Source organism: Psammomys obesus, unplaced genomic scaffold, assembly GCF_907164565.1.
Source record: "Psammomys obesus unplaced genomic scaffold, mPsaObe1.curated_primary_1811, whole genome shotgun sequence".
Classification (NCBI taxonomy): domain Eukaryota; kingdom Metazoa; phylum Chordata; class Mammalia; order Rodentia; family Muridae; genus Psammomys; species Psammomys obesus.
In genome coordinates, this window is record NW_026593895.1 from 543,768 (window position 1) to 569,275 (window position 25,508).

The 25,508-nt window shown below is 48.3% G+C and overlaps 2 protein-coding genes across 2 annotated transcripts in view; both read left to right on the plus strand.

The window, feature by feature from the left end:
• The first annotated feature begins 300 nt into the window (after positions 1–300).
• Copg1 (COPI coat complex subunit gamma 1) lies at positions 301–24,951 on the plus strand. The gene is made up of 24 exons (XM_055617404.1): positions 301–511; positions 1,606–1,658; positions 2,001–2,081; positions 2,299–2,370; positions 2,513–2,592; positions 4,980–5,055; positions 5,230–5,322; positions 5,649–5,735; positions 6,779–6,936; positions 7,024–7,157; positions 8,687–8,754; positions 8,915–9,103; positions 11,188–11,283; positions 14,670–14,913; positions 15,712–15,787; positions 16,396–16,499; positions 17,207–17,332; positions 17,598–17,666; positions 18,757–18,899; positions 19,126–19,297; positions 19,856–19,953; positions 21,279–21,417; positions 21,701–21,799; positions 23,434–24,951. Exons 1-24 carry the CDS (start codon positions 475–477, stop codon positions 23,562–23,564), a joined length of 2,625 nt encoding a protein of 874 aa, XP_055473379.1. The 5' UTR covers positions 301–474; the 3' UTR covers positions 23,565–24,951.
• Positions 24,952–25,310: 359 nt separating this feature from the next.
• The window catches only part of Hmces (5-hydroxymethylcytosine binding, ES cell specific), a 17,389-nt gene continuing 17,191 nt past the window's right edge, over positions 25,311–25,508 (plus strand). Inside the window, exon 1 of the mRNA XM_055617439.1 lies at positions 25,311–25,370. The gene's annotated coding sequence lies outside the window, so the exon portion shown is untranslated. The remainder of the gene's footprint in view (positions 25,371–25,508) is intronic.

The window sequence follows — 25,508 nt, forward strand, 5'->3', positions numbered from 1 at the left end:
CAGGAAGGAAAAACAGGAGAGGGACTGACAAGAAGACCAGTTGGTGAGGCTTCCCGAAAAAGACAACAAACTAGGACAGGGACCATTCATGGGGCCGGTATGCCACTCTCACTTCGGTATGCTCTTTAAATTGTGCCAGGGGCAACTGCAAACACCGGGAACACGCGGTGGCGCAGAGGTGGAGCACCTTCAGCGGCAGGTCCGGGACCCCGCCCTCAATGCCACGCCATGCCCACTCGATCTCAGCCCTCCCCTTCCGCCCTGCTCCACGCAGCTAGGTTTCGGCAGGGTCCCGGCGCTGAGGAGTAAGGTGGACGCGGTTGTGCGCAGGCTCAGACCACAGAGTGCGCAGGCGCAGTTTACAGCGCAGTGCTCAAGGCGACGTGGCGGGCGGGAGTACGGAAGCCGCTGGGAGAAGCTGCTCTCACCGCTACTCTGAGCATCTCCCTGCTGCGTGGAGCTTTTCCTGGCACCATGTTGAAGAAGTTCGACAAAAAGGACGAGGAGTCGGGTGAGGGACCCTTGAAAGGCCTGGGAAGGTCAGGCCCCCGCGCAGATTCCTGGGACTTTCCTGGGCTTCCTTCTTCCGGGCTTCTGTCAGAACCAGAGCTGGGGGCCCAAGAGGGGCAGGGGCTTATGCGCAGGTCCATAGCTGTCCTCGGAGAGGACTGTTCTGCGTTCGCCAGCCCTGGCCAGGATTGCTGCGTGACCTTGTGTGGGTCACGCTCCTCTCTGGGCCTCACCTTCCCCATCTTGTCAGAGGAGGGTCCCAGGCTGGATGCTCCCTTGTGTTTCCATCCGACCTTTTAGTATTTGCCAGAGCTGCGTTGCCAATGTGTGTGTAACCAGTCCTGCAGCTAAAAACCCTGACCGTTTCATTCATTCAATAAATTGTATTTACCGAACATCAGTCACCTTACAGATCCTGACATTGCAGTATCTAAAGCAAGTAGGACACTCGATGCCTGCAGTGGGAATGTTAGAATGGTCACAAAGTGGAGGAACCAGACAGTAACCAGATAATCACACACATGATTACTTAGAAATGTAACCTCTCTGTCAGGGAAACTCAGTCACAGGTTAGTCAGTGTTGGTCGTCCCTGGCACAGACTCACTTAATGAATGTGCGTGAATGAATGCAAACTGTGGCATCCTGAAAGGCACAGAAAGGGTGCTGTGAGCAAATGGTCTGGGGAAGAGAGGAGTTCCCTTGGCAGGGTGTATACACAGATTGCAGAACCTTGACTGCCGCTGATAGATGATGGAGACTTCCTTTCCCAGCGTTTGGCAGAATCTTGAATTTTAGGGTCACAGTTTGGAGATGTAACTCAGTTGGGAGAGTGCTTGCCTATCATGCTTGAAGCCCTGTGTTTGAGCCACAGCACCATATAAACCAGGAGGTGGAGGCAGGAAGATCGATCATAGCTCAAGATCGTCCTCTGCTACATTCTGAGTTTAAGATCAGCCTTGGATACATGAGACTGTCTCGAAAGAAAGAAAGAAGGAAAGAAAGAAAGAAAGAAAGAAAGAAAGAAAGAAAGAGAAAGAAAGAAAGAAATTAGTTCAGGATCAGAGCTTGTAATCAGTCTTCTCTGTTCATCATAGGTGGAGGCTCCAACCCCCTCCAGCACCTGGAGAAGAGTGCAGTACTCCAAGAGGCAAGTTCCATCACACCTGTCTGTTTGGTCAGGAATACCTGCCAGCTATGCTGTCAGAATATTAATGTACATAGAGTGCTGGTTTTAAAAGCTTGGGCCCAGAAGAAGAGACTTTGCTTATTATATTTGCTAAGTATAGCTAGTCAGTGGGGCAGCACAAGCAAAGCTTTCAGGTGTGGCTGGTAGGTGAGTTAAAAATAATAAACTCTTCCCCTTTGAGAATATATTTATTTGGACTGAGTTATTAATGCACACCCCATGGTTCTCCATGCCCTTCATGAACTGAGGGTGGCTGTGGAAGGGAACTCTATTGGGCTAGAGGTAATGGTTGGTTTTCTACAGGCTCGGGTCTTTAATGAAACTCCTATCAACCCTCGGAAATGTGCCCACATCCTCACCAAGATCCTTTACCTCATAAACCAGGTAACAAGATGAGGCTTGGCGGGAAGTACAGGGGGCTGTGTAAATGGGGATGGACGATTAAGCCTTTGACAGCTGTGTGCTTGGAACCAGCAGTCCAGCTCTGTATACTCTTGAGTTTACAGTTCTCGTTTGTTGCCTGTGCTCAAGTCCCTGCATTCTTCCAAGGTCTAGCCTGTTGGTCTCCTGTCTAAAGCTGAGGCTTTTATGATTACCACAGGGGGAGCACCTGGGGACCACAGAAGCAACTGAAGCGTTCTTCGCCATGACCAAGCTCTTTCAGTCCAACGATGTAAGTTCACCAGTCCCTGCATTTTTGGAGATGTGACACCTGTGACAGGGTGGTGGGGGGACCAGCAGTCAGCATGGCCTGCCTGACTCTGAGCCTCTCCCACTGAGCAGGACTGATAAGGCCTTCTCCATGTCTTTTTCAGCCCACACTCCGTCGCATGTGCTACTTGACCATCAAGGAGATGTCCTGCATTGCAGAGGATGTCATCATTGTTACCAGCAGGCAAGCCTTGGGCAGGGGTGGCTCCTCTGGTGGCATCCATTGGCAGAGGCCACATGTACAGGAAAGGGTATATGGCCAGTGCCCTTTCCTCCTAGGCCCACTCTGTACCAGCCTGTAGAGTGCTCTGCTGCCTTCTCACTGTTCTGGCCTTGCTTCTCTTCCTCCTCCTTAGATAACACAACCAGCATGGGACTTTTAGAAGTCTTTAGTGAGTGCTAAGGGAAAGAAAACCAGAGTGCAAGAAGTTTATGACCAAGTCTGCTGGCCAAGTACTGGTTTATTCATTAGGCTAAGTAATTTAGGGACAGATGTCACCAATACATACTCTGTGACCTTGAGAATTGGCAATCAAACATGGTGGTACACACGTGTACACCCAGCACATGGTAGAAACAGGAGGACTTCTGCTAGTTTGAACCTGACTGGGTTATATAACAAGATATCTCCAAAAATAAACAAACAAACAAACAAAAGCACAACAACAGCCCCCCCTGAGTCTTATTTCTTCTTGACACTGCTATGCAAAGAGAGGCCTATGCAGCCATTTTCAGGTGCATTGTGATGACATTTACTGGGGCTGGCGACATGGCTCATTGGTTAAGAGCGCTTGCTAGGAACCATACCCAGAGGACCTGAGTATGGTTCCTAGCACCCTCATCAATAGGCACATCTCCAGGTGCCGAGGAAGCTGATGCGTTGGTGGACACATGCAGACACAGACATCTGTATGTTACTAAAATTAATAAAAATAAATCTTAAACTTTATTTTAGAAAGATGATGCTGAACGTTTATCAGTCCATGTCTGGTTCTGGGAGTATGATAGTGAATAAGGAAGCAATGGTGTGTGAGGCAACTTTTCCTGGGGAGACAAAACATACAATGTCTGCTCATCCCAGATAGGGAACTCACGACAGACCAAAGTACATATACCACCGAAGTCCACTTTGAGCCATGGCTTTTATTCGGGTTACTTATAGGAATATGGCTAAGGACTTACAGTAGCAGAAGTGACTCAAAGACAGCTACATCACCAAAGCTTACCCCAGCATGGGTGAGAGCTCACAAAGCTGGAAACTTGGAGCTCATTGCACAGCACACTGCCGGCAGCTCAGTAGGGTGAAGAGTGTCCTTTCCAGTTGTCTCAGTTGGTTTAAACCTTTTCCAGGCAGCTTGGTAGGTTTCTGCTTCTTCCAGGCAGCCGGTCTGCTCTGAGGCTCTTTTGTACAGCTAGGTTCTTGTTTTGAGAGTGACTCTCAGCTTTTATTGCTTACTCTGGCAGGGAAGGAGCGTAATGAATCTGGTCAGTTTCAGGTACTTCCTGAAGCTATTTTGAGTTGTTTGCCTTCAGCTTAAGGAGCTTCCCTGCAAGAAGGAATGCTTCAATCCTGGAAGAAACTGTTACACAACACACTCCTCTGCACCCTCAGGATTTATAAGCAAATGACAAGGCAGCTGGGCTGTAACATGGTTTATGGATGTGTAAGGGAGTGAAAGCAGAATGGAAGGACACTAAAAGGAATCAGTATTGGCTCAAGACCAAGTTCTCGGCACAAGGGAATTCATTCGTCCCAGAGGGACAGAGGGCAGAAAGTAAGAGACAAAGACAAGAGATAGAGGATGAGGGAACAAGAGGAAGGGAACAAGAGAGAAGGGAAGGAGTATTTGTCAGGGAGTGTGGACCAAAGACTGCCTCTGGACAGAGAAGAGACAGACATGACCTATAGGAAATAGCAGTTTATAAAGATAAAGGGGAAAAACCCATGTTAGGGTGAGGTGTTTACTTTTAGTCGAACGATTTAATTAGGTGAGCCAAAGGGGGCTTTTGATTGCTAGACTACAATATTTTGATAGCTGGACCTTAATAGTCAGGCTCAGGAGGAAGAAGTGGTCAAGTAAGGGAATAGACCTTGGTGGCTGGCTTTAGGTATATAATCTAACATTTTTTTATCAAGGAAGAAGGAATGGGGGAGAAGGGCAAAGCCTTCTAGAGCCGTGCTGGCCAGAGTACCTGCAGATAATAGCTTGACTTTGGACCAGAAGAGGCCTCCAGAATGGTCTGGATTCTGAGGGAGTGGAGTCCAGGCTGAGCATTCACATGTGAAAAGGCCTGCAGAGGAGAGTACGGCTGCCCTTTCTGGTGCTCTAGGAAGCCTTGAGTTCATGGTGATCCTACTGCCTTTACTTCCTGAGTGCTGGGATTACAAGTGTGTGCCACTATGCCCCACTCTGTTTTGAGTTCTGTAAAACTCCCTGCTGTTTGGGTTAGAGTTTGGCTTGGAGGGGTGAGGTTAGAGGGGAACAGTAGTTAGGAGATGGTGTGGCGGGTGGACTAGTGGAGAGATAGCCTGGGACCCTGCTTGTCAACAGTGCCTCCTTTCCCCGGCAGCCTGACCAAAGATATGACTGGGAAAGAAGATAATTACCGTGGTCCCGCTGTGCGAGCCCTCTGCCAGATCACTGACGTGAGTTCTTCCACCCTCTGCCTGCTTCCCAGGCTCTCAAGTGAGACCTCGCCCCACTGCAGCTCTCTGAATCAGGTGGAGGAGTGGGGTGGGATTGTCGCCCAGGTGCTTCTGAAATGCTTGATTTGCTCGACTCCCCATCGCTTCTATGCCTGAGCTCGCCTTCTCCCACAGAGCACCATGCTGCAGGCTGTCGAGCGCTACATGAAGCAGGCGATTGTGGACAAGGTCCCCAGTGTCTCCAGCTCTGCCCTTGTGTCTTCCCTGGTACGTAGCAGTGACTGGGGTGTGCAGAGGTGGGTTATGTAGAATAAAATGTCTGAGAGTCTTGTCAGAAGAGAACAAGACACTCTGGGTTCATTGGGGAGACCTAGGGTGAGTGGTTTTGACCCACCCCTTAGTGGCAGATTGTTTGGACTGGCATCGGGAAGGAAATCTGCCAGGCGGGAGGATGAGGATGGCAGCTATGCTGTCTGTCTGTGGTCTTGGGATCAGGACAGTCAGGAGGCCCTGACTACATCTGAAACAGGACAGGGGTGTGACAAGAAGGGAGCCCTTGCTTTTGATCACTTAACAAGACCCACTGTCCGCAGCATCTGCTGAAATGCAGCTTTGATGTGGTCAAGCGCTGGGTGAATGAGGCCCAGGAGGCAGCATCCAGTGACAACATCATGGTACAGGTAAGAATGATGCTGAAAACAAGCAAGTGCACGAGACCCTGTCATTGTCCATGTTCCACAAGTTCTGGTGGCCTCTGGCCAGGGCAGCACATGGTGTTTGGGGAAGAGTTTCTTACTGGGTGCTGCTGAAGTAGCCAAGCATGTGGAAAGGCAGGTGAGACTGTTTTGGAATACAGGCTATTATAGCCCACCTGGCTCAGGTGATGGTCATTGCAGTCCAAACTGTTGCTGAGCTGCCTCTGTAAGTGACATGAGGTTTCCATCTGAGAGACTTTCCTCTCTAACCTAAACCTGGTAGGCCTCCCTCTGAGTCTCAGTTTCTTTGGAAAGTTGGAAGAGCAAGGGTTAAATGAGAAAACACACATAATGAGGGACAGGAAAGACAGGCTTGTCCCTTTCCTTCAGTGGTGGTCATTCTCCTCATTCTTCATGTGGATCTTGCCTTTGTGGTCAGCAATGATGCTTTAGTATATCTCTAAGGATCAGAGACACCCACATGGAAAGCACATGCACCTGCCATACGTTGGCCCTCATATGCCTCTTGACTAAGTAGGAACAGGAAAGACAGGAAGTGACCTTGGTAACTTACATCTCTAAAAGTGGTGTCTCTGGCCTTCTAGACCTCCAAAGCCAGCTTGGCCACAAGTGGGACAGAGAAGCAGGGACAAGCAGACCAGTCCTCTGGGTGTTGGAAGGGTTTGTGTGTTGTGCCCCACAGGACCATGCTCAGGTCTTGCCCCCAGCTCTCTGCTGCAGCTCTTTCTGTTCTGGTGTCTTCTCCCTCAGTCAGGATGCCTGCAGGGTCCTTGCCAAAACTCTGGTGCAAGTGAGAACGTCATGTATGTGGTGTGCTGAGCAGTACACCAGAGCTGGTTATGCAGAGTGCTTGGGGGAGTTGTTGCAGCCCCCTCGGTGTGCATGTGATTGCTACGCTCTTAAAATAAGAAGGGTGAAGCCAGAGAGACAACGGTGGCCTTGCCAGTGCTGCGAGGCAGCAGACCTGGCCTGATGTGTCTGTTTCCCATGCTGCCTCTGTCCTCTAGTACCATGCACTAGGACTTCTGTACCATGTGCGGAAGAATGACCGCCTGGCCGTGAGTAAGATGATTAGTAAGTTCACCCGGCATGGCCTGAAATCCCCCTTTGCCTACTGCATGATGATTCGAGTGGCCAGCAAGCAGCTAGAAGAAGAAGATGGCAGGTGAGAACACTGGTCCCCTGCCAGCTAGGAGATGCCTCGTGCATTGCTGGATTGTCTCCAACTTCTTATTGCTATGTTCTTTTGTAGCCGTGATAGCCCACTGTTTGACTTCATTGAGAGCTGCCTGCGTAACAAGCACGAGATGGTGGTATATGAAGCTGCCTCAGCCATTGTCAACCTGCCAGGCTGCAGTGCCAAAGAGCTGGCCCCCGCCGTGTCAGGTCTCCATACGTCCTCTTTCCTGCTGCATGGTTTGCTTACAGGGCACAGGCCCTGAGCCAAAGGTCTTTAGATAGGCTGTGATGTAGGTCTCTCACAGGCATTACTTTTAAGGTGGGCTGTTTTCAGTTCCATCTTAGTGCTGGAGAGGCAGGTGTGGGGTCCACACCAGCACTGCTAGGCCAGCTGGCTCCAGAGGAAGACCAGGGTGGGGCCTAGGACATGTAATATTTAGTGTGTTCATGGGGTAGCACTGGGGCCCACAGCTGGATTCACTGGCACTGCTCTTGGTAGGCAAACCGCTGTCCTCTGACCTTCTTCTCCAGACCTCACTGCCCTCTGAGACACAGCTGACCTCTGGCTGTAGGTGGTAAAGGCGGGATCTGTTCAAGCTACTCCTCCTAGTATAAGACATAAATATGGACGCCGTCTGTGTGTTACTGAGGAGAACCCAGCAGCTTTGAGTTGTTTTCGTGCTAGCCCTCTAGCCAAAGCAGTGCCTTGTCCACCTGCTCTATGCCGGTGTTGGGATGGGAGTAGAGAATATGCACCCAGGGCATGGAAAGCTGGAACAGAACAGTGCCTGTGTTGAGAGTTCAAAAGGGTCTACACTGGATTCCAAGAGTAGCTGAGAGGAATGAGCACCTAACCTAGGACCAGCCCAGAGGCAAAGAAGTGACAGGAGAGTTGCCGTGATTGGGCTGTTTTTCTAAAGGTCCCCACAATGGTGATATCAAGTTGGCAGAAAGATGGGGTTCAACTGGATGTGTAGTTTCCCTTCCTCCATGGGGACAAACAAACATGCATTCAATTGCCGTGTGGGGACGAATGTCCTCCTGTGATGTCCCCCTATTTCCAGAATAATGAAAGACATGAAGTAGAGGCTTGAAAAGGTAGTTTTCCTATTTTAAGAAAATAGGACAGTTAGTTCCAAAAAATGACAAGCAAATAAAAGCTAAGCAATAAAGAAAGGGACTTGGATATCCAGAATATAGTCACATTCAAGACTATGCTTGAACACAGACTTTAGCTGTGAGCTTTGGAAAGCCAGGTTGAGGGAATAGTGTGGTCCCTAATATACACAGCAGGGGTCAACTCTTTGGCACTGTCCTAGAGAGAAATAAACTTGGTCCTTGAGGGAGGACTTAGCTCCCTAGCTTGGTGATGTGGGATGCTCACTGGGTCCTGTGAGCATGGAAGGAGAGAGTTGGCTGTGTGCTTAGGCTGTACATGTGGCTATTCACTGAAAGCCGCTGGAGTTGATTTGCTCTCTTCCCTGGGAGTTGGGAGAATCGTCAGGCATGTCACCCACTCAGCAAGGGCCTAGCACGTGGCAGGTAGTTAGTATATAATAACCAATGACATCCACAGGGCCCTCACTGACAAGGTTGAGGACAAGACAGTTCTGCTGGCCTCAGCTAAGCAAAGAGCTGTGTGACTGGCCTGAGAGCTTGTTCATCTGCTCTCCTGGGACCCCAGGATCCCACTGCCTGGCACCAAGGGCAGCCTGACACATGTCTGTCTCCTGCAGTGCTCCAGCTTTTCTGCAGTTCGCCCAAGGCCGCTCTTCGCTATGCTGCTGTGCGCACCCTCAATAAGGTAAGAGCTGGGAGTGGGGCTGGCTGGTAGGTTTCCTCCCTCTGAATCCTGGGAGAAGAGGTAGACATAGTCCCCAAAGGACCTCTGGCCAGGCCTACCCTGGAGGTAAAATGACAGAATTGGGTACTGCCAATTCTGTGTCTGTCCTCTCTCTCTGTAGGTGGCCATGAAGCACCCATCAGCAGTGACCGCCTGCAATCTGGATCTGGAAAACCTGGTCACAGACTCGAACCGTAGCATCGCCACATTGGCCATCACCACCCTCCTCAAGACAGGGAGTGAGAGCAGCATTGACCGCCTTATGAAGCAGATTTCTTCCTTCATGTCAGAGATCTCAGATGAGTTCAAGGTACCAAGTGCCTTCACAGCAGTCCCCAGGTCAAGGGAGATGTTCTGAACCTGCTGCCATGCCACAGGCTTGGAGTGCTCAGTCCTGACTCCAGGTCTTTGACCCTCTGTGCCCTTGATTTTTAAGAACAGTACTTTGTAGGCCAGGAAGGGGTTTTGAAGTTTTTATTGTGCTCTTGCTGTCCTAGAGTTTCAGGAGAGTGGGCAGCAGCGGGTGGAAAAGAGACGCTTTAACAAATGAGCAAACATGTAAAGGAGCAGCAGCTTGAGCTTCATCGAGGAGCTGGCACTGCATTAGCAGCTGCTGGGGAGCAAGGCAGTGTAAGCTAGGGAAAAAGGGCCGGAGTGGAGATTTGGAAAGTACCAAGGAGCCTGTCTCTGCCTCCCAAGGAGTGGGATTACAGGCATGACCACCACTGCTGAGCTCATGATAAAGTTTTTATTGTAAAAAAGACATTTAGAAAGCGGTAGTTTGGGAATTTTTTTTTTTCCTGTTTTCAGATCAAGACAGGGTTTTTTTGTACCTAGCCCATGCTGACAATGAACTCAAGATTCTCCTTTAACTCCTTCATTGATATATTAATACCACCGTGTCTGGCTTGTAGTAGCTAGCTAGCCTTTCCTCTTTCTCTCTCCCTCCCTTCCTTCCTTCCTTTCTTCCTTCCTTCCTTCCTTCCTTCTTCCTTTCTTTCCTTCCTTCCTTCTTCCTTTCTCTTTTTTCTTTCTTTCTTTCTTTCTTTCATTCTTCTTTCCTTCCTCCCTTCTCCTTCCCTCCTTCTTCCTTTCTTTTTCTCTTTCTCTTTTTCTTTCTCTCTTCCTTTCTCTTTTCCTTTCTTTCTCTCTTCTTCCTTTCTTCCCTTTCTTCCTTTCTTTCTTCCTTCCTTCCTTTCTTTCTCTTTCCCTCTCTTTCTTCCTTTCCTCCTTTTCTTTCTTCCTTTCTTCCTTTTTTCCTTTTTTCCCCTCTTTCTCCCTTTCTCTTTTTCTTTCCAGGGTTTCTTTTTGTAGCTCTTGCTGTCCTGGAACTCACTCTGTAGACCTGGCCTTGAATTCAGGCTGGCCTTGAATTCACAGAGATCCACCTGCCTCTGCCTCTTTAATGCTGGGATTAAGGGCATATGCCACCACCACCTGGCATATTTTTTAAACTTTACTTTAAAATAATTCACAGGAAGTTGCAGATAAATAAAAAGAAAGGTCCTGGGCATTTCTGTCGACTCCAACGCCTATATCCCACATAGTCACAATATAGTATTAATGAAGAAACCAGCAATTGTACCATCTAGAGAGCTTACTCAGATTTCACTGGTTACGATTGCTGCCACATTCAGATTTAGCATCACTAGACAGCACCCATGTACTTCATTCCCACCTCCTCATGCCTGATTCTTGACAGTCACTAATCTTTTCTTATTTTGCATGGCTAGATTATGTCAGTGTTATATAAATGGAATCATGAAATTAGTCACTGGTGAGTTTCCCTCAGAGCAGATAATAGTAGGAACAATTTTTGATATAGCAGGAGAAATTCTAGAGTGTGGGTTGTATAAAGTGGGCAAAAATCTATTCATATAGCTTGTGGGCAATATGGAGGCTTATTGAATGATGATGTGATGAGATTTGCACATGAGAATAACCCTTCTGGACAGTAGAGGATGAGTTTAGGAGACTTGTATCTCAGAAAATGAACTGGCTTAGGAGCAGGCAAGAGGGGTGCTATCAGAGCCATGGAAGGACTTGAGCCAGTTGAAGAAGGAAAAGGAGGATAAAGCAGAGGGAATAAGGATGCCAAAGAGACCTTGAGAAGAGAACAGCATGGAATGCTGGGTGAAAATGTGGAGGGCCAGAGAGAAGCAGACCAGGCAGGGTTTAAGGACTCAGATCCTCACTTAGGCTACTGAGACTGTCACGTTCCACTTGCCTCGGGTGGCTCAGGGCTACGTGCCCAAGCATGGAGAGGTGTTCCTTCTGGCTTCCTGCTCTAGTGTTAGGCCTAAGGCATGATCTTGCCTAAGAAGGGACTTGTGGCATTTAGTGAGCAACTCACCAGGACTGTCGGGTTGCTGCTCACACATGTCTCTACCCCAGGTGGTGGTTGTCCAGGCCATCAGTGCCCTGTGCCAGAAGTACCCTCGCAAACATGCCGTGCTCATGAACTTCCTGTTTACCATGCTAAGGGAAGAGGTAAGACTGGGGCCACTGGGGCCTGTGAGCTCTTGGAACAGAGGATGGCCTGGCTGCCAAGACCTTTTTCTTGGTATTAAGCTCAGAACACTGCTAAACAGCTAGTTTCCTGGTGCCCGAGGCACTTTAAATACTGTGCACAGATGGTGCAGCAGCACCAGCCGCTTGTAATTACAGTAATAATGCATGACTCACCAGTATGGCAACAGGCCCAGCAGGTTCCCCAAGGCTGCACTTGTGCAGAAAGGAGAGTGCATGGGTTCTATTACAAAGTCTTGCATAGAAGGCTGCAGTGTCCTTCTTAGAGAACTGGGGCTAAAAACATGACATTGGTTCTGGGTTTTGTTGTTTTCTTTTGTGACAGGGTCTCTACATAGCTCTGGCTGTCCTGGAACTCACTATGTAGCCAGGCTAACCTTGGATTGACAGAGATCCACCTGTCTTTCCCTCCAGAGGGCTTATCATAAGAAATAAACTTCTGTTGGGCGTAGTGACACACGTCTTTAATCCCAGCACTCTGGAGGATTACCGTGAAAACCTAACGACTTGATTTTAATCCCTGAATTCCATGGTGGAAGGAGAGAATCAACTCTTGAAAGTTGAACGCTCCCCTCCATATTTGTGATGTGTCATGTATAGGCTTGAACTCACACACATATATTACACATACACAGAGAATGATAATGTGTATATGTGCACACGTGTGTGTGTGTGTGTCTGTCTGTCTGTGTGTATGTTTATTTTTAAAAGGAAGTCCTGGAGAGAAGGCTTAGGAGTGCATGCTGTTCTGTTTAGCAGCTCATAACTGTCTCTAACTCCAGCTCCAGGAAATCCAACACCATCTTGGCCTCTGTGGGTACTTAGTGTACTTATGTGCATGTACCCATACACAGGCACACACACACAAAAAGAGAGAGAAAAAAGGATTCTGGGAGACTGCTTGCCTAGCATGCACAAAGCCTGATTTTGATTCCAGTACTGTATAAACTGGGTAGGTGATATATACTAGCACTTAAGAGGTAGAAACAAGAAGGTCAGGAGCTCAAGGTCATCCTTGGCTACATAGTGATTTTGAGGTTAGCCTGGGATACGCTAGACCTGTCTTAAAAACACAGAAGCTGAGGCTTAGTGTGATTTGAGTGGAATGACCTGCCTCCATGTTATTGTGAAGAACAAGGAGAGCACTTTGTGGTATCTGAGCCCAGGCACCTCTGGACCTTAAACACCCCAAGCTTTGTCTCAGCTTTCTGGCTGCCTCCCAGAAAGCTACTTGCTTGCTGTAGCACAAGGTTATGAATGGCCTTCACTTGAGGGGCTTCAGCACTGAGACTTGAGAACATACCTTTCGCTTGCTGCCATTTGTCACCTAGTCAGAGCAGGCGGCTGGCTGCAGCAGTGGGGCTGAAACATCATTTGGGGTGTGTAGTGTACGGTCCTCACTGGCTGTGACTCACAGCGAGCAGACGCACTTTCTTTTCTTTTCCCCTTGAGATTAGTTCACTGTGTCATTCTGACTGGCCTTAAATTCAGGATTGTCCTGCCTCAGCATCTTGAATGCTGGAATTCCAGGCATGCACCATGCCTGGCATTTTCTTTGTTCTTCAGAACACGAATGGCTGAATCTCTTAAAGGTAAAGTGAGGGGCCAGTGAGATGGGTAAAGGCACTTGCCACCAAGCCTGATGACCAGAGACGGGTTTGATCCCTGAAACTCAGAAAGCAGAGAGAGCCATGACCAGAGGGGAGAACTGACTTCTACAAGTTGTGTTCTGACTTCCACATGCTCCAGTGCATGCTCAGGAGCACACATAGGCTGATGGCTCATCTTCTCACCAGCAGCCCAACCAGCCCATTCCTGTGCTGGCACAGTCCATCGAGCAGAAAGTCGGGATGGGTAGAGGGCCTTGTTCCACTGACCTACACCCTACCTGATATGGGAATCTTCCTTTCTTCTTTTAAGTTTTAAGATTTTTCTGACATTAAGATTTAATAGCCAAGTATGGTGGCACATGCCTTTGATCCCGGCACTCAGGGAGGCAGAGGCAGGTGGGTCGCTGTATGTTGGGGTGTGTGCATGTGAGTTGGAATTAGTCTTGTGCAACTGTGTCTAGCTCATCTCATAATTTCTGGTTTTTAAATTTGTTTACAATTTTATTTTATCTTTAGGTGTGGTGTGTGTGTATCTAGGTGTCTAGATGCAGTATCTGTGCAGGGTAGAGTGGATGTTGGATCCGCTGGAGCTGGAGTTACTGGCAGCTCTGTGCTGCCTGATGGGGTGCTGGGAACTGAAGAGCAGGTACTCTAAACCACTAAGCCATCTCTCCAGTCCCCTTAATTTTTTTTCAGTTAGATTTATTCATTTTATTTTATGTTTGAGTGTTTTGCCTGCATGTATGTATGTATACCATGTGCATGCTTGGCACTCTCAGAGGTCAGAAGAGGACGTGGAATTCCCTGGAACTGGAGTTAGGAATGGTTGTGAGTAAGCCTGTGGGTGCTGGGAATCAAACCTGAGTCCTCTCTGTGTACAAGTGCTCCAAACAATGAGCCTCTCCATCCCCAACATTTTAGTTTTTAGCCAAGGCGCTGTACCTGTTAAACACTAGCTCCTCATCTGCCTCTTGTGGTCTCTTTTATCCACAGTTCTTTCTCTATCTATGAATCTGACTGCTCTAGTTACCCTATTTGAGAGGAATTAAGAAGTGTTCTTTTTCTGTCTCCCTTATTTCACTTATAAATGTCTTTGGGTTTCATCTGTACTATAACATATATCAGGATTTCTTTTTCAATGTTGGATAACATTCCTTTAAACTACAGACTACATTTTGTGAACACTCAGGTTGCTTATGTCCTGTCACTGTTGTGATCTATCCTGTTGCTGATACCCAGGAATGGAATGACTGGATCAGGTGGTAATTCTGTGCTTGATACTTTGGTGTGTCACCCATTCCAGCTTCTTTATGTCTGGGTATCCGTGTGGAACACGATCTCCCATAGCCAGGTTTTCCATTTCAAGTGAGTGAGTCCATTAGGTGTGTAGCAAGCAGGAGTAAAGGAAGAAAATGGCCAACTGCAGGTAGACGGTTGGGGTAGGGAGCAACCCTTCCTCCAGAGCCAGCTTAAACAGAACATTAGAGTTTACTAATATAATGTATCTTATACGAACTGGCATCTGAAATGTTTCCATCAAACTCTGCTGTTATTACTAGAAGGCCCTAGTGAACTTCAGGCCGAGCCTTTTGTTATATCCAACAAAGAGACAGAAGCCTAGGCTCCTGCTTCCAGGCTGTCAGTGGAGCAGTGTCTCTAGGCCTGGCTAGGCTCTGGTCCTCCGCTGGTCTCCAGAGGACATGAGCTCATTGCTCAGCTAGACCTTTCTTTTTGCAGGGTGGCTTTGAGTACAAGCGCGCCATCGTGGACTGCATCATCAGCATCATTGAGGAGAACGCAGAGAGCAAGGAGACAGGGCTGTCACACCTGTGCGAGTTCATCGAGGACTGTGAGTTCACGGTGCTGGCCACCCGCATCCTGCACTTGCTGGGCCAGGAGGGGCCCAAGACCAACAACCCCTCCAAGTACATTCGCTTCATCTACAACCGTGTGGTCTTGGAGCATGAAGAGGTTCGGGCAGGTAGGTCTGAGCTGGGGTGATCCTGGGCTCTTAGTTTCTTTTTCCCTGCAAAGGGAATTTGCCAGCAAAGGGACCTAAGCCCCCAGGGGAACCAGCACACTGGGCACATGGCCTCATTAGCTGTTTTTACATTGTCAAGAAGACTTTAGATAAAATCTGGATAAAAGATTTTCTACATTTAAAATTTTTTCACTGTATATTCCTGTTTAGCATTGTGTTTTTGTTTTTGTTTGTTTAATTTTTTGAGACAAGAGATTGTGTAGCCTTGGCTGTTCTGGACTCACTTTGTAGACAGGCTGGCCTCAAACTCAAGAGCTCAGCCTGCCTCTACCTCTCGAGTGCTGGGATCAAAGGTGTGCACCACCACACCAGTCTATCTTGTTTTTAATTCATCCTATTTTCCATATTTTTACTTCTATGCCCCCCATAGGCAAATTTTCTTCTTTTGGCAGTTAATCATTGACCGATAGTTTATTGTCTCATGTTATTTTCTCTCTCAGGCTTAGATACAAATAAAGCTGTTCAGAAGTAAATAGCCTGACGTGTTAATCATTTGAAAGTAGCCCCTAGCTCCAGAATAGGAGCCACTAATCTGCTCACCCCTTTCTCTAGTAACTGGAAGAGGAAGTTGAGGCCTGGGTAGCACCAGGATCCACTTGGATTGCACAAGAGCTGTTCTGTGATTCGCCCTCTAGCTCTTCTGCATGAATTCCCACTCTGAGCACTATTAGGCACCCCTAGCACTCTGGCAGGTGGGCCTGAGGGGCTGTTGGTGAATCATATTTTCCTTGGAACTAGGTGCAGTGAGTGCCCTGGCCAAGTTTGGAGCCCAGAACGAAGAGATGTTACCTAGTATCTTGGTGTTGCTGAAAAGGTGAGTCTTGGCTCAGAAGCTACAGGGCAAAACAGTGTTCCCTTAGGCCCACTTCACCTTTTTTGCCATTAAAAAAATAATAATAATAATTCATTTGCTTGTTTGTTTATTGAGGCAGGATTTCTCTATAGCCTTGGCTATCCTAGAACTTGCTATATAGACCATGATGGCCTTGAACTGACAGAGGTCCACCTGCCTCTGCCTCCCAATCACTGGAATTAAAGGTGTACGCCATCATGCTCAGCAAAGGTGTAATTATTTTTATCTTATTTGTGTGGGTGTTTGCTTGTATATTTGTGCACTGTATGTGTGGTGCCTCATACCTGCCAGTACCGAGTACCTAGTCCAGAAGAGGGTGTAAGTGTGTCTCCTGTGGGCTCAGGGGTCCCTCTGTGTATTTTGTCTGGTGGTGCTGTGTGAAATGTTTACTAGGGAGGTGTACCACTGAGAGGCATCAGCCCCTTGTGTTTTCTACTGGCATGTAAGAGCTTCACCCTTGGCTTTCAGCTTTAAGAGCTCTGCATTGCCCTGCTGTCCACATACAGCCTTGCAGGGTCTCTGACACCCTTGCTGGGCTCAGTCCGGAACACCTTGTTTCCCGGCTGCAGGTGTGTGATGGATGATGACAATGAAGTGAGAGACAGAGCCACCTTTTATCTGAACGTCCTGGAGCAAAAGCAGAAGGCTCTCAATGCAGGTTATATCCTAAATGGTAAGTCTTCTCTGGGCCAGGACATCCAAGACCGCACATGCTTCCCTGGACTTGTGTGGCAATCTCTTGGATTGATAGAACCTCAGAAGACCCAGAGTCACGTGGCTTGGAACCTGTCGCTGGAAATGGCGAAATAAGTTAAAGTATTCTCTGTGTGTATTACTCTGGCTTGAACCCAGGGCCTTGCACATGTTTGCTCAGTTACCAACACTGTGCCATGTCCTCAGTCTAAAACTTTTGTTGTTGTTTTGAGATAGGGTCTCATTACATAGCTTAGCCTGGCCTGGAATTTATGATAATCCTCTTGGCTCAAAGTCCAGAGTGCAAAACACTCAGTAATAAAAACTTTTAGGCCTGGTGTGATGGCTTATGCCTTCATCCTAAACCTTAGGAGGCTGAGGCTGGAGGATGGTGAATTCCAAATCAGCTTAGGCTACATAGCAAAATGACACGTCAAACAAATAAAACAATAAATAAAATGGAAACTTGTATTGTCATAGTAACTTTTAAAGTCACTTTACCTACCCACCGACCCTGTGGAAAGGAAGATGAGGATGAGGAATAAAGCTCAGAGGTTCTATAATTTTCTCAGCATCAACACATCTCGTGTTCATAGCAGGGGACCCAGACCGCTCTCCTCCCTAGACACACACGCCATGCCTGTTTGTCGTGCCAACCAGGCAGAATGACCTCTCTACCGGCTTTAGGTCTGACTGTGTCAATCCCTGGTCTGGAGAGAGCCCTGCAGCAGTACACACTGGAACCCTCCGAAAAGCCATTTGACCTCAAGTCTGTGCCTCTGGCCACTACCCCTATGGCAGAACAGAGACCAGGTGAGGCCCTGTTTGTCCCCAAGGCCCATGTGTTTCCCTTGGCTATAGGGTGGACAAGAATGGGTGGGTGTGCTGAAAAGAAGGAGTAGTAGCCCTTGCCACCTCTTGGAGTGGGGACAGCCATGCTGACAGGATTGCTCCTTTCCTTGCATGCTTCTCTGTCAGGAGAGTTGGCATTTATAACATCCAAATAAAAGCATGGGGTCAGCAGCACCTGCTGCCTGTGAGTAGAGCTGTGGGTTACCAGGTATGCTTGCTCTTACAGAAAGCACCGCCACTGCAACAGTCAAACAGCCGGAGAAAGTGGCAGCCACTCGGCAGGAGATTTTCCAGGGTGAGTAATGGTCAGAATGGCCAGTAGTTATGTGACTTCAAAGTCAGCCAGCTGCTTATCAACGTGCCTCAAAGGCAGAGTATGTAGTTGTGTGTCTTTTTTTATTTTTTGATTTATCAAGACAGGCTTGATAGCCTTGGCTGTTGTGGGCTCACTTTGTAGCCCAGCATGACCTCGAACTCATAGATATCCATCTTCCTCTGCCTCCCCAAATGTTGGAATTGCAGGTGCACGCTCTCTGCTTGCATGATTGACACCTGCATTTCAGCGACGCACCAAGAATTTTTTAAGAGAGCAAGAACTCTGTTGGTTCTCCTGAGCCCTGGGTGGTTGAGAGTGCCAGGGCTTTTCTTGCCTTTTTGATTCTCTGAGTGCTCAGGGCCTCGGTTCCAGAATGTCTGAAGGAGTGTAGCTAGATTTCAGAGACACTGGTGCTGTGCTTTTGATTTGTTTATGTGTTCAGTCCATGTTACCTTATAAGGTTTGTCTGCTATTAAAACACTATTTTTGAAACAGACAATAGTGTCAAGATGAACTCAACTCATCTCCAAACCTCTTGTTCCTTGTTGCTGCTGTAATAGTTCCTCAAGCCTTGTGACTAACTTTACTGACCAGAGAGTTGGTAGCTATAACAGTGTGCACCTCACCCTTACAGGCTTTTTCTAATCTCCACCTTCTTGTAAGAATCCTTGCTAAGGGCTGGAGAGATGGCTCAGCAGTTAAGTGCACATGCTGCTCTTGCAGATGACCCAAATCAGCTCCTATCACTGGTGTCAGGTGTCTAACAGCTATCCCTCCAGTCTTGAGAGAAACTAAAGGTGAGGGTCCTCAGATGGATTAGGTCTAGGACATTGGGGTTTCTACTTAGTGCTTCAGAGAACTTGATAAAGACAGAAAGGGTCTTCCTAGAGAATCATACACTTGAACCAGAGCTGAGAGATATGCAAATGTGCTGAGGAAGAGTGAGCAGCCGGTTGCACATGCACATGTCTCTCTCAGGGAGGCTATGGAGCCAGGGGTGGTAATTAGAAACCAGCACAAATTGGTGTGGAGATACAGAAACCAAGTGAATATGGCCTGTGGATTTCAGAGCAGTTAGCAGCGGTGCCTGAGTTCCAGGGGCTCGGGCCCCTCTTCAAGTCCTCACCTGAGCCAGTGGCCCTCACTGAATCAGAAACTGAGTATGTCGTTCGTTGCACCAAACACACCTTCTCTGACCACTTGGTGTTCCAGGTAAGCAGGGCAGCCCGAGACCAGGTGGTGAGTATTTACAGGCTAAAGAGGTCCTGGGCAAAGAGTGATGAGACACACCATCGGGTTGTGCCCAACCAACTCTATGGCAAGCCCTGCAGGACCCGTCAGACCTGTGAATGTTCAACCATGCAGACAGCTTGGGAGTGGGGGTGTATCTTGGTTCATCCCATCTATCAGCATCGGAACCCCACTCTGCCTTATCCAGTTTGACTGCACGAACACCCTCAATGACCAGACGCTGGAGAAGGTCACAGTGCAGATGGAGCCCACGGAGGCATATGAAGTGCTCGCCTATGTGCCTGCCAGAAGCTTGCCCTACAACCAGCCTGGGGCCTGCTACACACTAGTGGCTCTGCCCAAGGAAGACCCCACAGCTGGTGAGCTCTCTGTAGTTAGCACTCGGGCCTCACGGGAGTTTGTGCATCAAGAATGGCACAGAAACTCCTTGACTCAGGTATAAGAATTGCTCAGGCCCAACTTCTTTTTGTATGTTATCTTATTTCATTCTCACAGCAACTCTAAGGGTAAGTGCCTGTTCTTGTTTGTAGATGAGGAAACTGAGGCTCAGGTTAGGTGGGTTGTATTAAGTTTAGGACCAAGGCCTATTTGGTCTTCAGACAAGTTAGTACTCTTTCACTATAGCACAGTGTCCCTGATAAGACAGACACAAACATGCAGACATCTCAGATTCACTTCTCCAGTGATAGCCACCATGGACAGCAGCCTGCAGCTGTGGCACAGTCTCAGCCACAATGCATTGTCTCTGTTTATTTGGCCTTTTCTTTGGACCTGTGACTTGACAGTCCTGTCCTGTGAGGTGGTGCCTTTGCCCAGCATGGTGGGGTTGATGGCTATTACTAATGCTGCCTGAAGGGCAGCTTGTGGCCAACTGACCTTGAAGGAACTTGTCTTCATCCAGCGCTTCTTCTCCACAGTGGCGTGCACATTCAGCTGTGTCATGAAGTTCACCGTCAAGGACTGTGACCCCAACACTGGAGAGATTGATGAAGAAGGCTATGAGGATGAATACGTGGTAAGAGGATGGTGTCAGGGACTGAAGAGACGGTTCAGCAGTTAAGAGCACTGGTGCTCTTCAGAGGACTCAGGTTCAGTTCCTAGCACCCACATAGTAAAGAACAGGTGTCTGTAACCTCAGTTCCAGGGAATCAGATGCCCTCTTCTGGCCTCTGCAAGCACTACGTGATTGTGGTGCACAGACATATATACCTGTGTACAAATTTTTTCAAGTGCATTTCTGATTTCTTTCTTAGGATAAATTCCTAACTGGCTCAAAAGGCAAGATTTTAAGACTTTAATTGCTCTTGTCAAATTACTTTATAGAGTAGGACTTTCTGGACCCACCAGCTGGACATGAAGACTTACTGATATTTATAATAGTTTAGATAGGATAGCTGGGCAGATTCTGAACTAGTCTAACCTGACTAATTCTGGTCTGCTTCCTGCCATGTGACCCTTTACCTCTCTCTCACTCAGTCTGGGCACCTGTTCCTTTCCCATGTCATACTGTGAGTCTCCCACATCTTACTCTTCTCACAGAGACCCTTTCCCTGCCAGGAAGTCCCGCCTTTCTTCTCTTGCCTAGACTCTTTCTTTAGCCATTCAAAAGGTGAGAGAGTAAGAGTGTTTACAAAACATGAGGCAGGTGATGAGCCATAAGAATAACAGTATCAAAGTCCAGACAGTATTCAGCTGTCGGTTTAGCAATCTACAATTTCATATACAAAGACAACCTTCACACGGTGCACAAAAAGATTACTCCAATATTTTTTTAGGTAAACTGGGCCTCTTTGCTCTCTGCTAGGCCAGAGTTCTTCAGTTACTAGACTGCATCTGATGTTCACCCTTGTGTAGCATAAGGACCTCAGTAGAGAATGGCCATTCCTGAGCCAAAATGACTGCAGCAGGAATCATTTTAAGACTTCCCTCCTCTGGGGAGCTGTAGCTGAGCCACAACTGTAGTTGTGGCTGTGTGCACCCTAAACATCCTGCAGGTGTTAGGACAGAGTTCTGGGAAGATCTGTTGGAAGAATGAACAAAGGAGCCTTCATGTGGACACAGCCTGTCAAAGCTGGCTGAATGGATGTATTAAATGTCAGGTTCACAGCTGAGATGACAGTAGGGTTCAGCCTGTGTTGAGTCTAGAAGACACAGCTAACGTGCTGCCAGTGGCACTTTGATTGAGAACTTGGGGTGGGGCCTGACATAACTGGTGTCCTGAAGCCCACCATGTTCCCACACTGGCGGGAAGGGATAAATAGCTGAGTTCAGAGTAGATTTCTAGAAATGTGGAACAACAGGTGTCTTCCTGAAGTCTAACTCTGTTCTTCGTTTCTCCAGCTGGAGGATCTAGAGGTTACCGTGTCTGATCACATCCAGAAAGTCATGAAAGTGAACTTTGAAGCAGCCTGGGATGAGGTCGGGGATGAGTTTGAGAAGGAGGAAACATTCACCCTCTCTACTATCAAGACACTTGAAGGTAAAATGCCGCTGACCCTATCTCTGGTCTGGCTGCTTTTCGGGACCCTTATATACTATAGCTGAACAGTGTGCCTTCCCCTTTCCCACCAGAATCCAGGGCCATCTCTAGAGCACATCACTGAGCGGTAGTGGCATACCTGGCTTGGGGCTGGGCTTGTGTCTCAGTGGAAAAGTGCATACTTAGTATGCGTGAGGCCCAGGATTTGACCAGCACCCAACTAAATAAACACACACAATACTCATACACCATGACTTGATATAGCTGGGCTTTCTCCCTACAGAGGCTGTGGGCAATATTGTGAAGTTCTTGGGAATGCATCCTTGTGAAAGGTCAGACAAAGTGCCAGAGAACAAGAACACTCACACGCTGCTGCTAGCTGGTAAGAACCATCTCCTGTGGCCTGAGTAGCTTCACAGGTGGGAATGCCCTGGGTTTTGTCTGCTGCCCTCCAACTTCCTGCACAAACACACCTGTGTGAGCCTGTAGTCCTGGCAGGCCCTTGGTCTTTATCCTCTGAGACTAGCTGCGAAGGGTGTGGCATGATGGCTTGGCATTTCTTCATGGCTGCTGGTCTGTTAAAGCAGCAGGTCCTTAATTCAATGTTGGGGATCCATCTCTCCAGCCCCCTGAAGTGGTTTTAATGTTTTTGCATTTTGAATGAAGGTAAGTATCTTCCATTCATATTTCTTTTTCTGTGACTTGTCTGATATTCCTTTGTCTAGTTATCAACTTTATTGGTTATTTTTTGTTTTTGTTTTCTTACTAAGAAGAATGAGGATAGGGCCTGGCCTGGTAGCTCACCCTGTAATTTCAGCATTTGAGAGGCAGAGACAGGAACTTTTGTGTAAGTTTAAGGCCAAGGGTTACATTTTGAGACTCAGTCTCCATAAAAACCTAAGACAAACAAAACAAAAAAATATCTCCGTGGTTTAAGCACTGGCTGTTCTTCCAAAGGAGCCAGGTTCAATTCCTAGCATCCACATGAGAGTTCACAACTGTTTAAGTCTAGTTCCAGGGCAACTGACACCCTCACACAGACAGACATACACGCAAAACACCAGTGTGCATAAAGTAAAAATAAATTTTAAAAATGGCCATCTACATTTCATCTTGGAAAATTTCAAATTTAGAAAAAAAGAAAATAGCGCATATAACGAACATTAACTGCTTTTCTTCCCACTGTGGGAGCACCTGTGCCCACTCTCCTCCCTAGAGTATTTTCATGCAAATTATTTTGTAATCCATATGTAAATACTTGTTATCCTGTGTTTAACTCAAAAAGGGTCATAGCTTGTATTGCTCAAGTCAGTTGTGAAAATGGAGCTGGGAAGGGAACTCAGTGATTGAGGCTAGGCTAGGCAGATTCCTGAAGCAGAACCTGACTGTATAGCCCAAGATTCCTTGAACTTTTAAGTAATCCTCTTGCATCAGCCTTCAAATAGCTACCAATCCTTGCTTTTTTTCCCTCTCCTGCTGATAATCAGTTCTGGGGTCTCTTGCCTGCTAGGTAAGGAAGTGTTCTACCATTGAGACAAAACAAACCTTGGGTGTTTGGGGGGGGGGTGATGGCTGGTTATTTTTGGTGGAGGTTGGGGTGTGTTTACAAACAGGTTGGGATGGTGTTCTTGCTTCAGCGAGTGCTCACAGCTCACCACCACCATCCCTCTGGCCTTGATGAGGAAACTAAGTCCCCTGGGTCTGTCATACACCTGCTTTGTGGTTTTTACTTATTAGGGTTCTCCTCCTCAGCACTCTCAGATTCAGCGGCCATGTGTGAGCCTCTAAGGGAGCTCACGCCTTACATACCCAAGCTACCCGAGTGTCACCTGAGCCTGGCAGGAGCCAGACACAGTTACTGCAGCCCTTTGTCCTTAAGGGTTCTGGAGCTCAGAGAAGCAGTGAGACTTGCCCAGGCCTCCCAGCTGTGCCTCAGCATGGGGGCCGCTTGAGCAGCTGGCACATGTGCCTCCACAGCCCTTCAGCCTCACAGAGCTCTGCTTTCTCTTCCTCCAGGTGTGTTCCGAGGTGGTCATGACATCCTTGTGCGCTCCCGGCTTCTGCTTTTGGACACAGTGACAATGCAGGTGACAGCCAGAAGCTCAGAGGAGCTGCCAGTAGATATCATCTTGGCATCTGTGGGTTAAAGGTCTGGCCTGAGCTCTGTTCCTACCTTTTCCAACACTACATCAAAGTCGCTTCTTCCCAGTGAAGCCAGTGGAAACCCTTCCCCACATCTCTATCCAGAAACAATCAAGAATCAATACAGATTTTTTTTTAATTGCATCCTATCATTCAGGAATGCTAGGGTAGATTTCGTCACCCTGTCTGCAAGGAGACATCATAAGTGAATAAAATGTTCAGACTTCTCGGATATTTATCCCCAAGGAAACTGACTCATTCCTGTAATAAGTCAGCATGTAGTTCTTAAATAACTGCTTCTTCTGCAGGCTCGTGCTCAGGGCCTCCACCCTTCCTTGAAGCCTCCCCTCACCAAGAGGAGCATGCGCTTATCCCTTTGGGACTGTGTCGGTGCCAAGCTTAGGATGTGTTAAAGGCTAGCTGAGTGACAACAGCCAGCAGGTCTGACAAGCCATTCATCGTCAGGCATTTATAGATAGATGGTTCTCCAAAGGACTGAGGTCCTTCGCCTGGGTGTTACCCGATTATCCCTGGCTTCGAGGGTGTCCAGAGGTTCTGCTCTGGGCCAGTCTGTGAGAACATAGACTGACTTTCTCTTTGGCTGGAGAGTAAGAAATCCTACAGTATGCCTCAAGGGTCTTGGGCTTAAACTCAAATCAGGTGGTTTTAAATTGTTGCAACCACCAGTAGAACTTGTTTCTAAGAAGTGGGCCTCTGTGGGGCTACTGAGATGGCTCAGCAGGTAAAGGCCCTTGCCGAGACTACCTACGTGGTAGGAGAGAACCGTTTCCCACAAGTTGTTCCCTGGCCTCATGCACACCGTGCATGCAAGCGCACATACACACACACGTGCACAATAGAACATAAGCCTGCACCTTTAGGCCAGCCCATACCCTCAAGAGACCAGCCACACTTGAGCATAGTTATGAAGCTGTCTTTGCTATGGCCTCACAGTAGTAGTCCATGATTTATGGTCCTGGCTCCTCCATGTGCTTGGTCATGCCTGCTGTGTTGAACTAAATCATGCGATGTGAAATTTCCTGTCACCCCTAAAAGGTTATAAAGAGCCAAGGTTCTCGTTTGTTTGGAGGGATTTGCTCAGGAAGGTGGCCTGAAGGCTGCTCCGTACAGACATTCCTCTGACCCCCACCGGCAACCCCCTTCTGGGGACTCAGGAGCTGCTCCTCTGGCCTGGCATCTCTTCCCTCCTTCCTTCCAGTCCTTAATAAAGGGCCTTTCCAGGCTTTAAAGGAAAGCCTAGCCTTCCTTTTAAGGCCCGGCTTGCTTAGACCTCCACCATTGTGTTCTTTCTGCCTAATACCCTCCCCTCTACCCCAAGGCCTGATCATAGCCTGGAGGCCATTCCATTCTAATAAACCTCTGGAAAGAGAATAGTGTCAGCCTCCTTTTGTGAAGACCTTTGCTGTTCTTGTATTTAACGGTGTACACACAAAACAAATGTTAAAAAGGAAACAGGGCGGGGCTTCCTGACATTTAAAGGGTTCTGTGTGGAGAGCTTCAAAGTTTCATTCTGGCTTCAGAGTCTGGCCTGGGAAGGAGGAAGGTGGGATCTCCCGGAGTGCGTGTCTCAGGAGTGTGTTGTTCGGCGTTACAGCCTCGCACCTAAAGCCTTCGGTGGCTTCCGCTTCCGCTCACCGCCTAGCCACACCCCCACCTGTGGGGAGGAAACCCCGATGGCGCCGACGTCACGTCGGGGGCGGGGGGGAGGGGCGGGATTGCCAAAGGGGCGGGACGGGTGTCCCTGCGGAGGCCGCGGGAAGCAGGGAAGACGGGACTTAGAGCCGCTGGCGGTGAGGAGGGGCGGTCGCGTGGGGACGGCCCGCCGGCGGGAAGGGGTGTGGAGAAGAGGGCCTCGCGAGCGGCCGGGCGGGCGGAGGACGGGGCCGGGCGGAGGACAGGGCCGGGCTGAGGGGGCGGGCGGCCGGGCG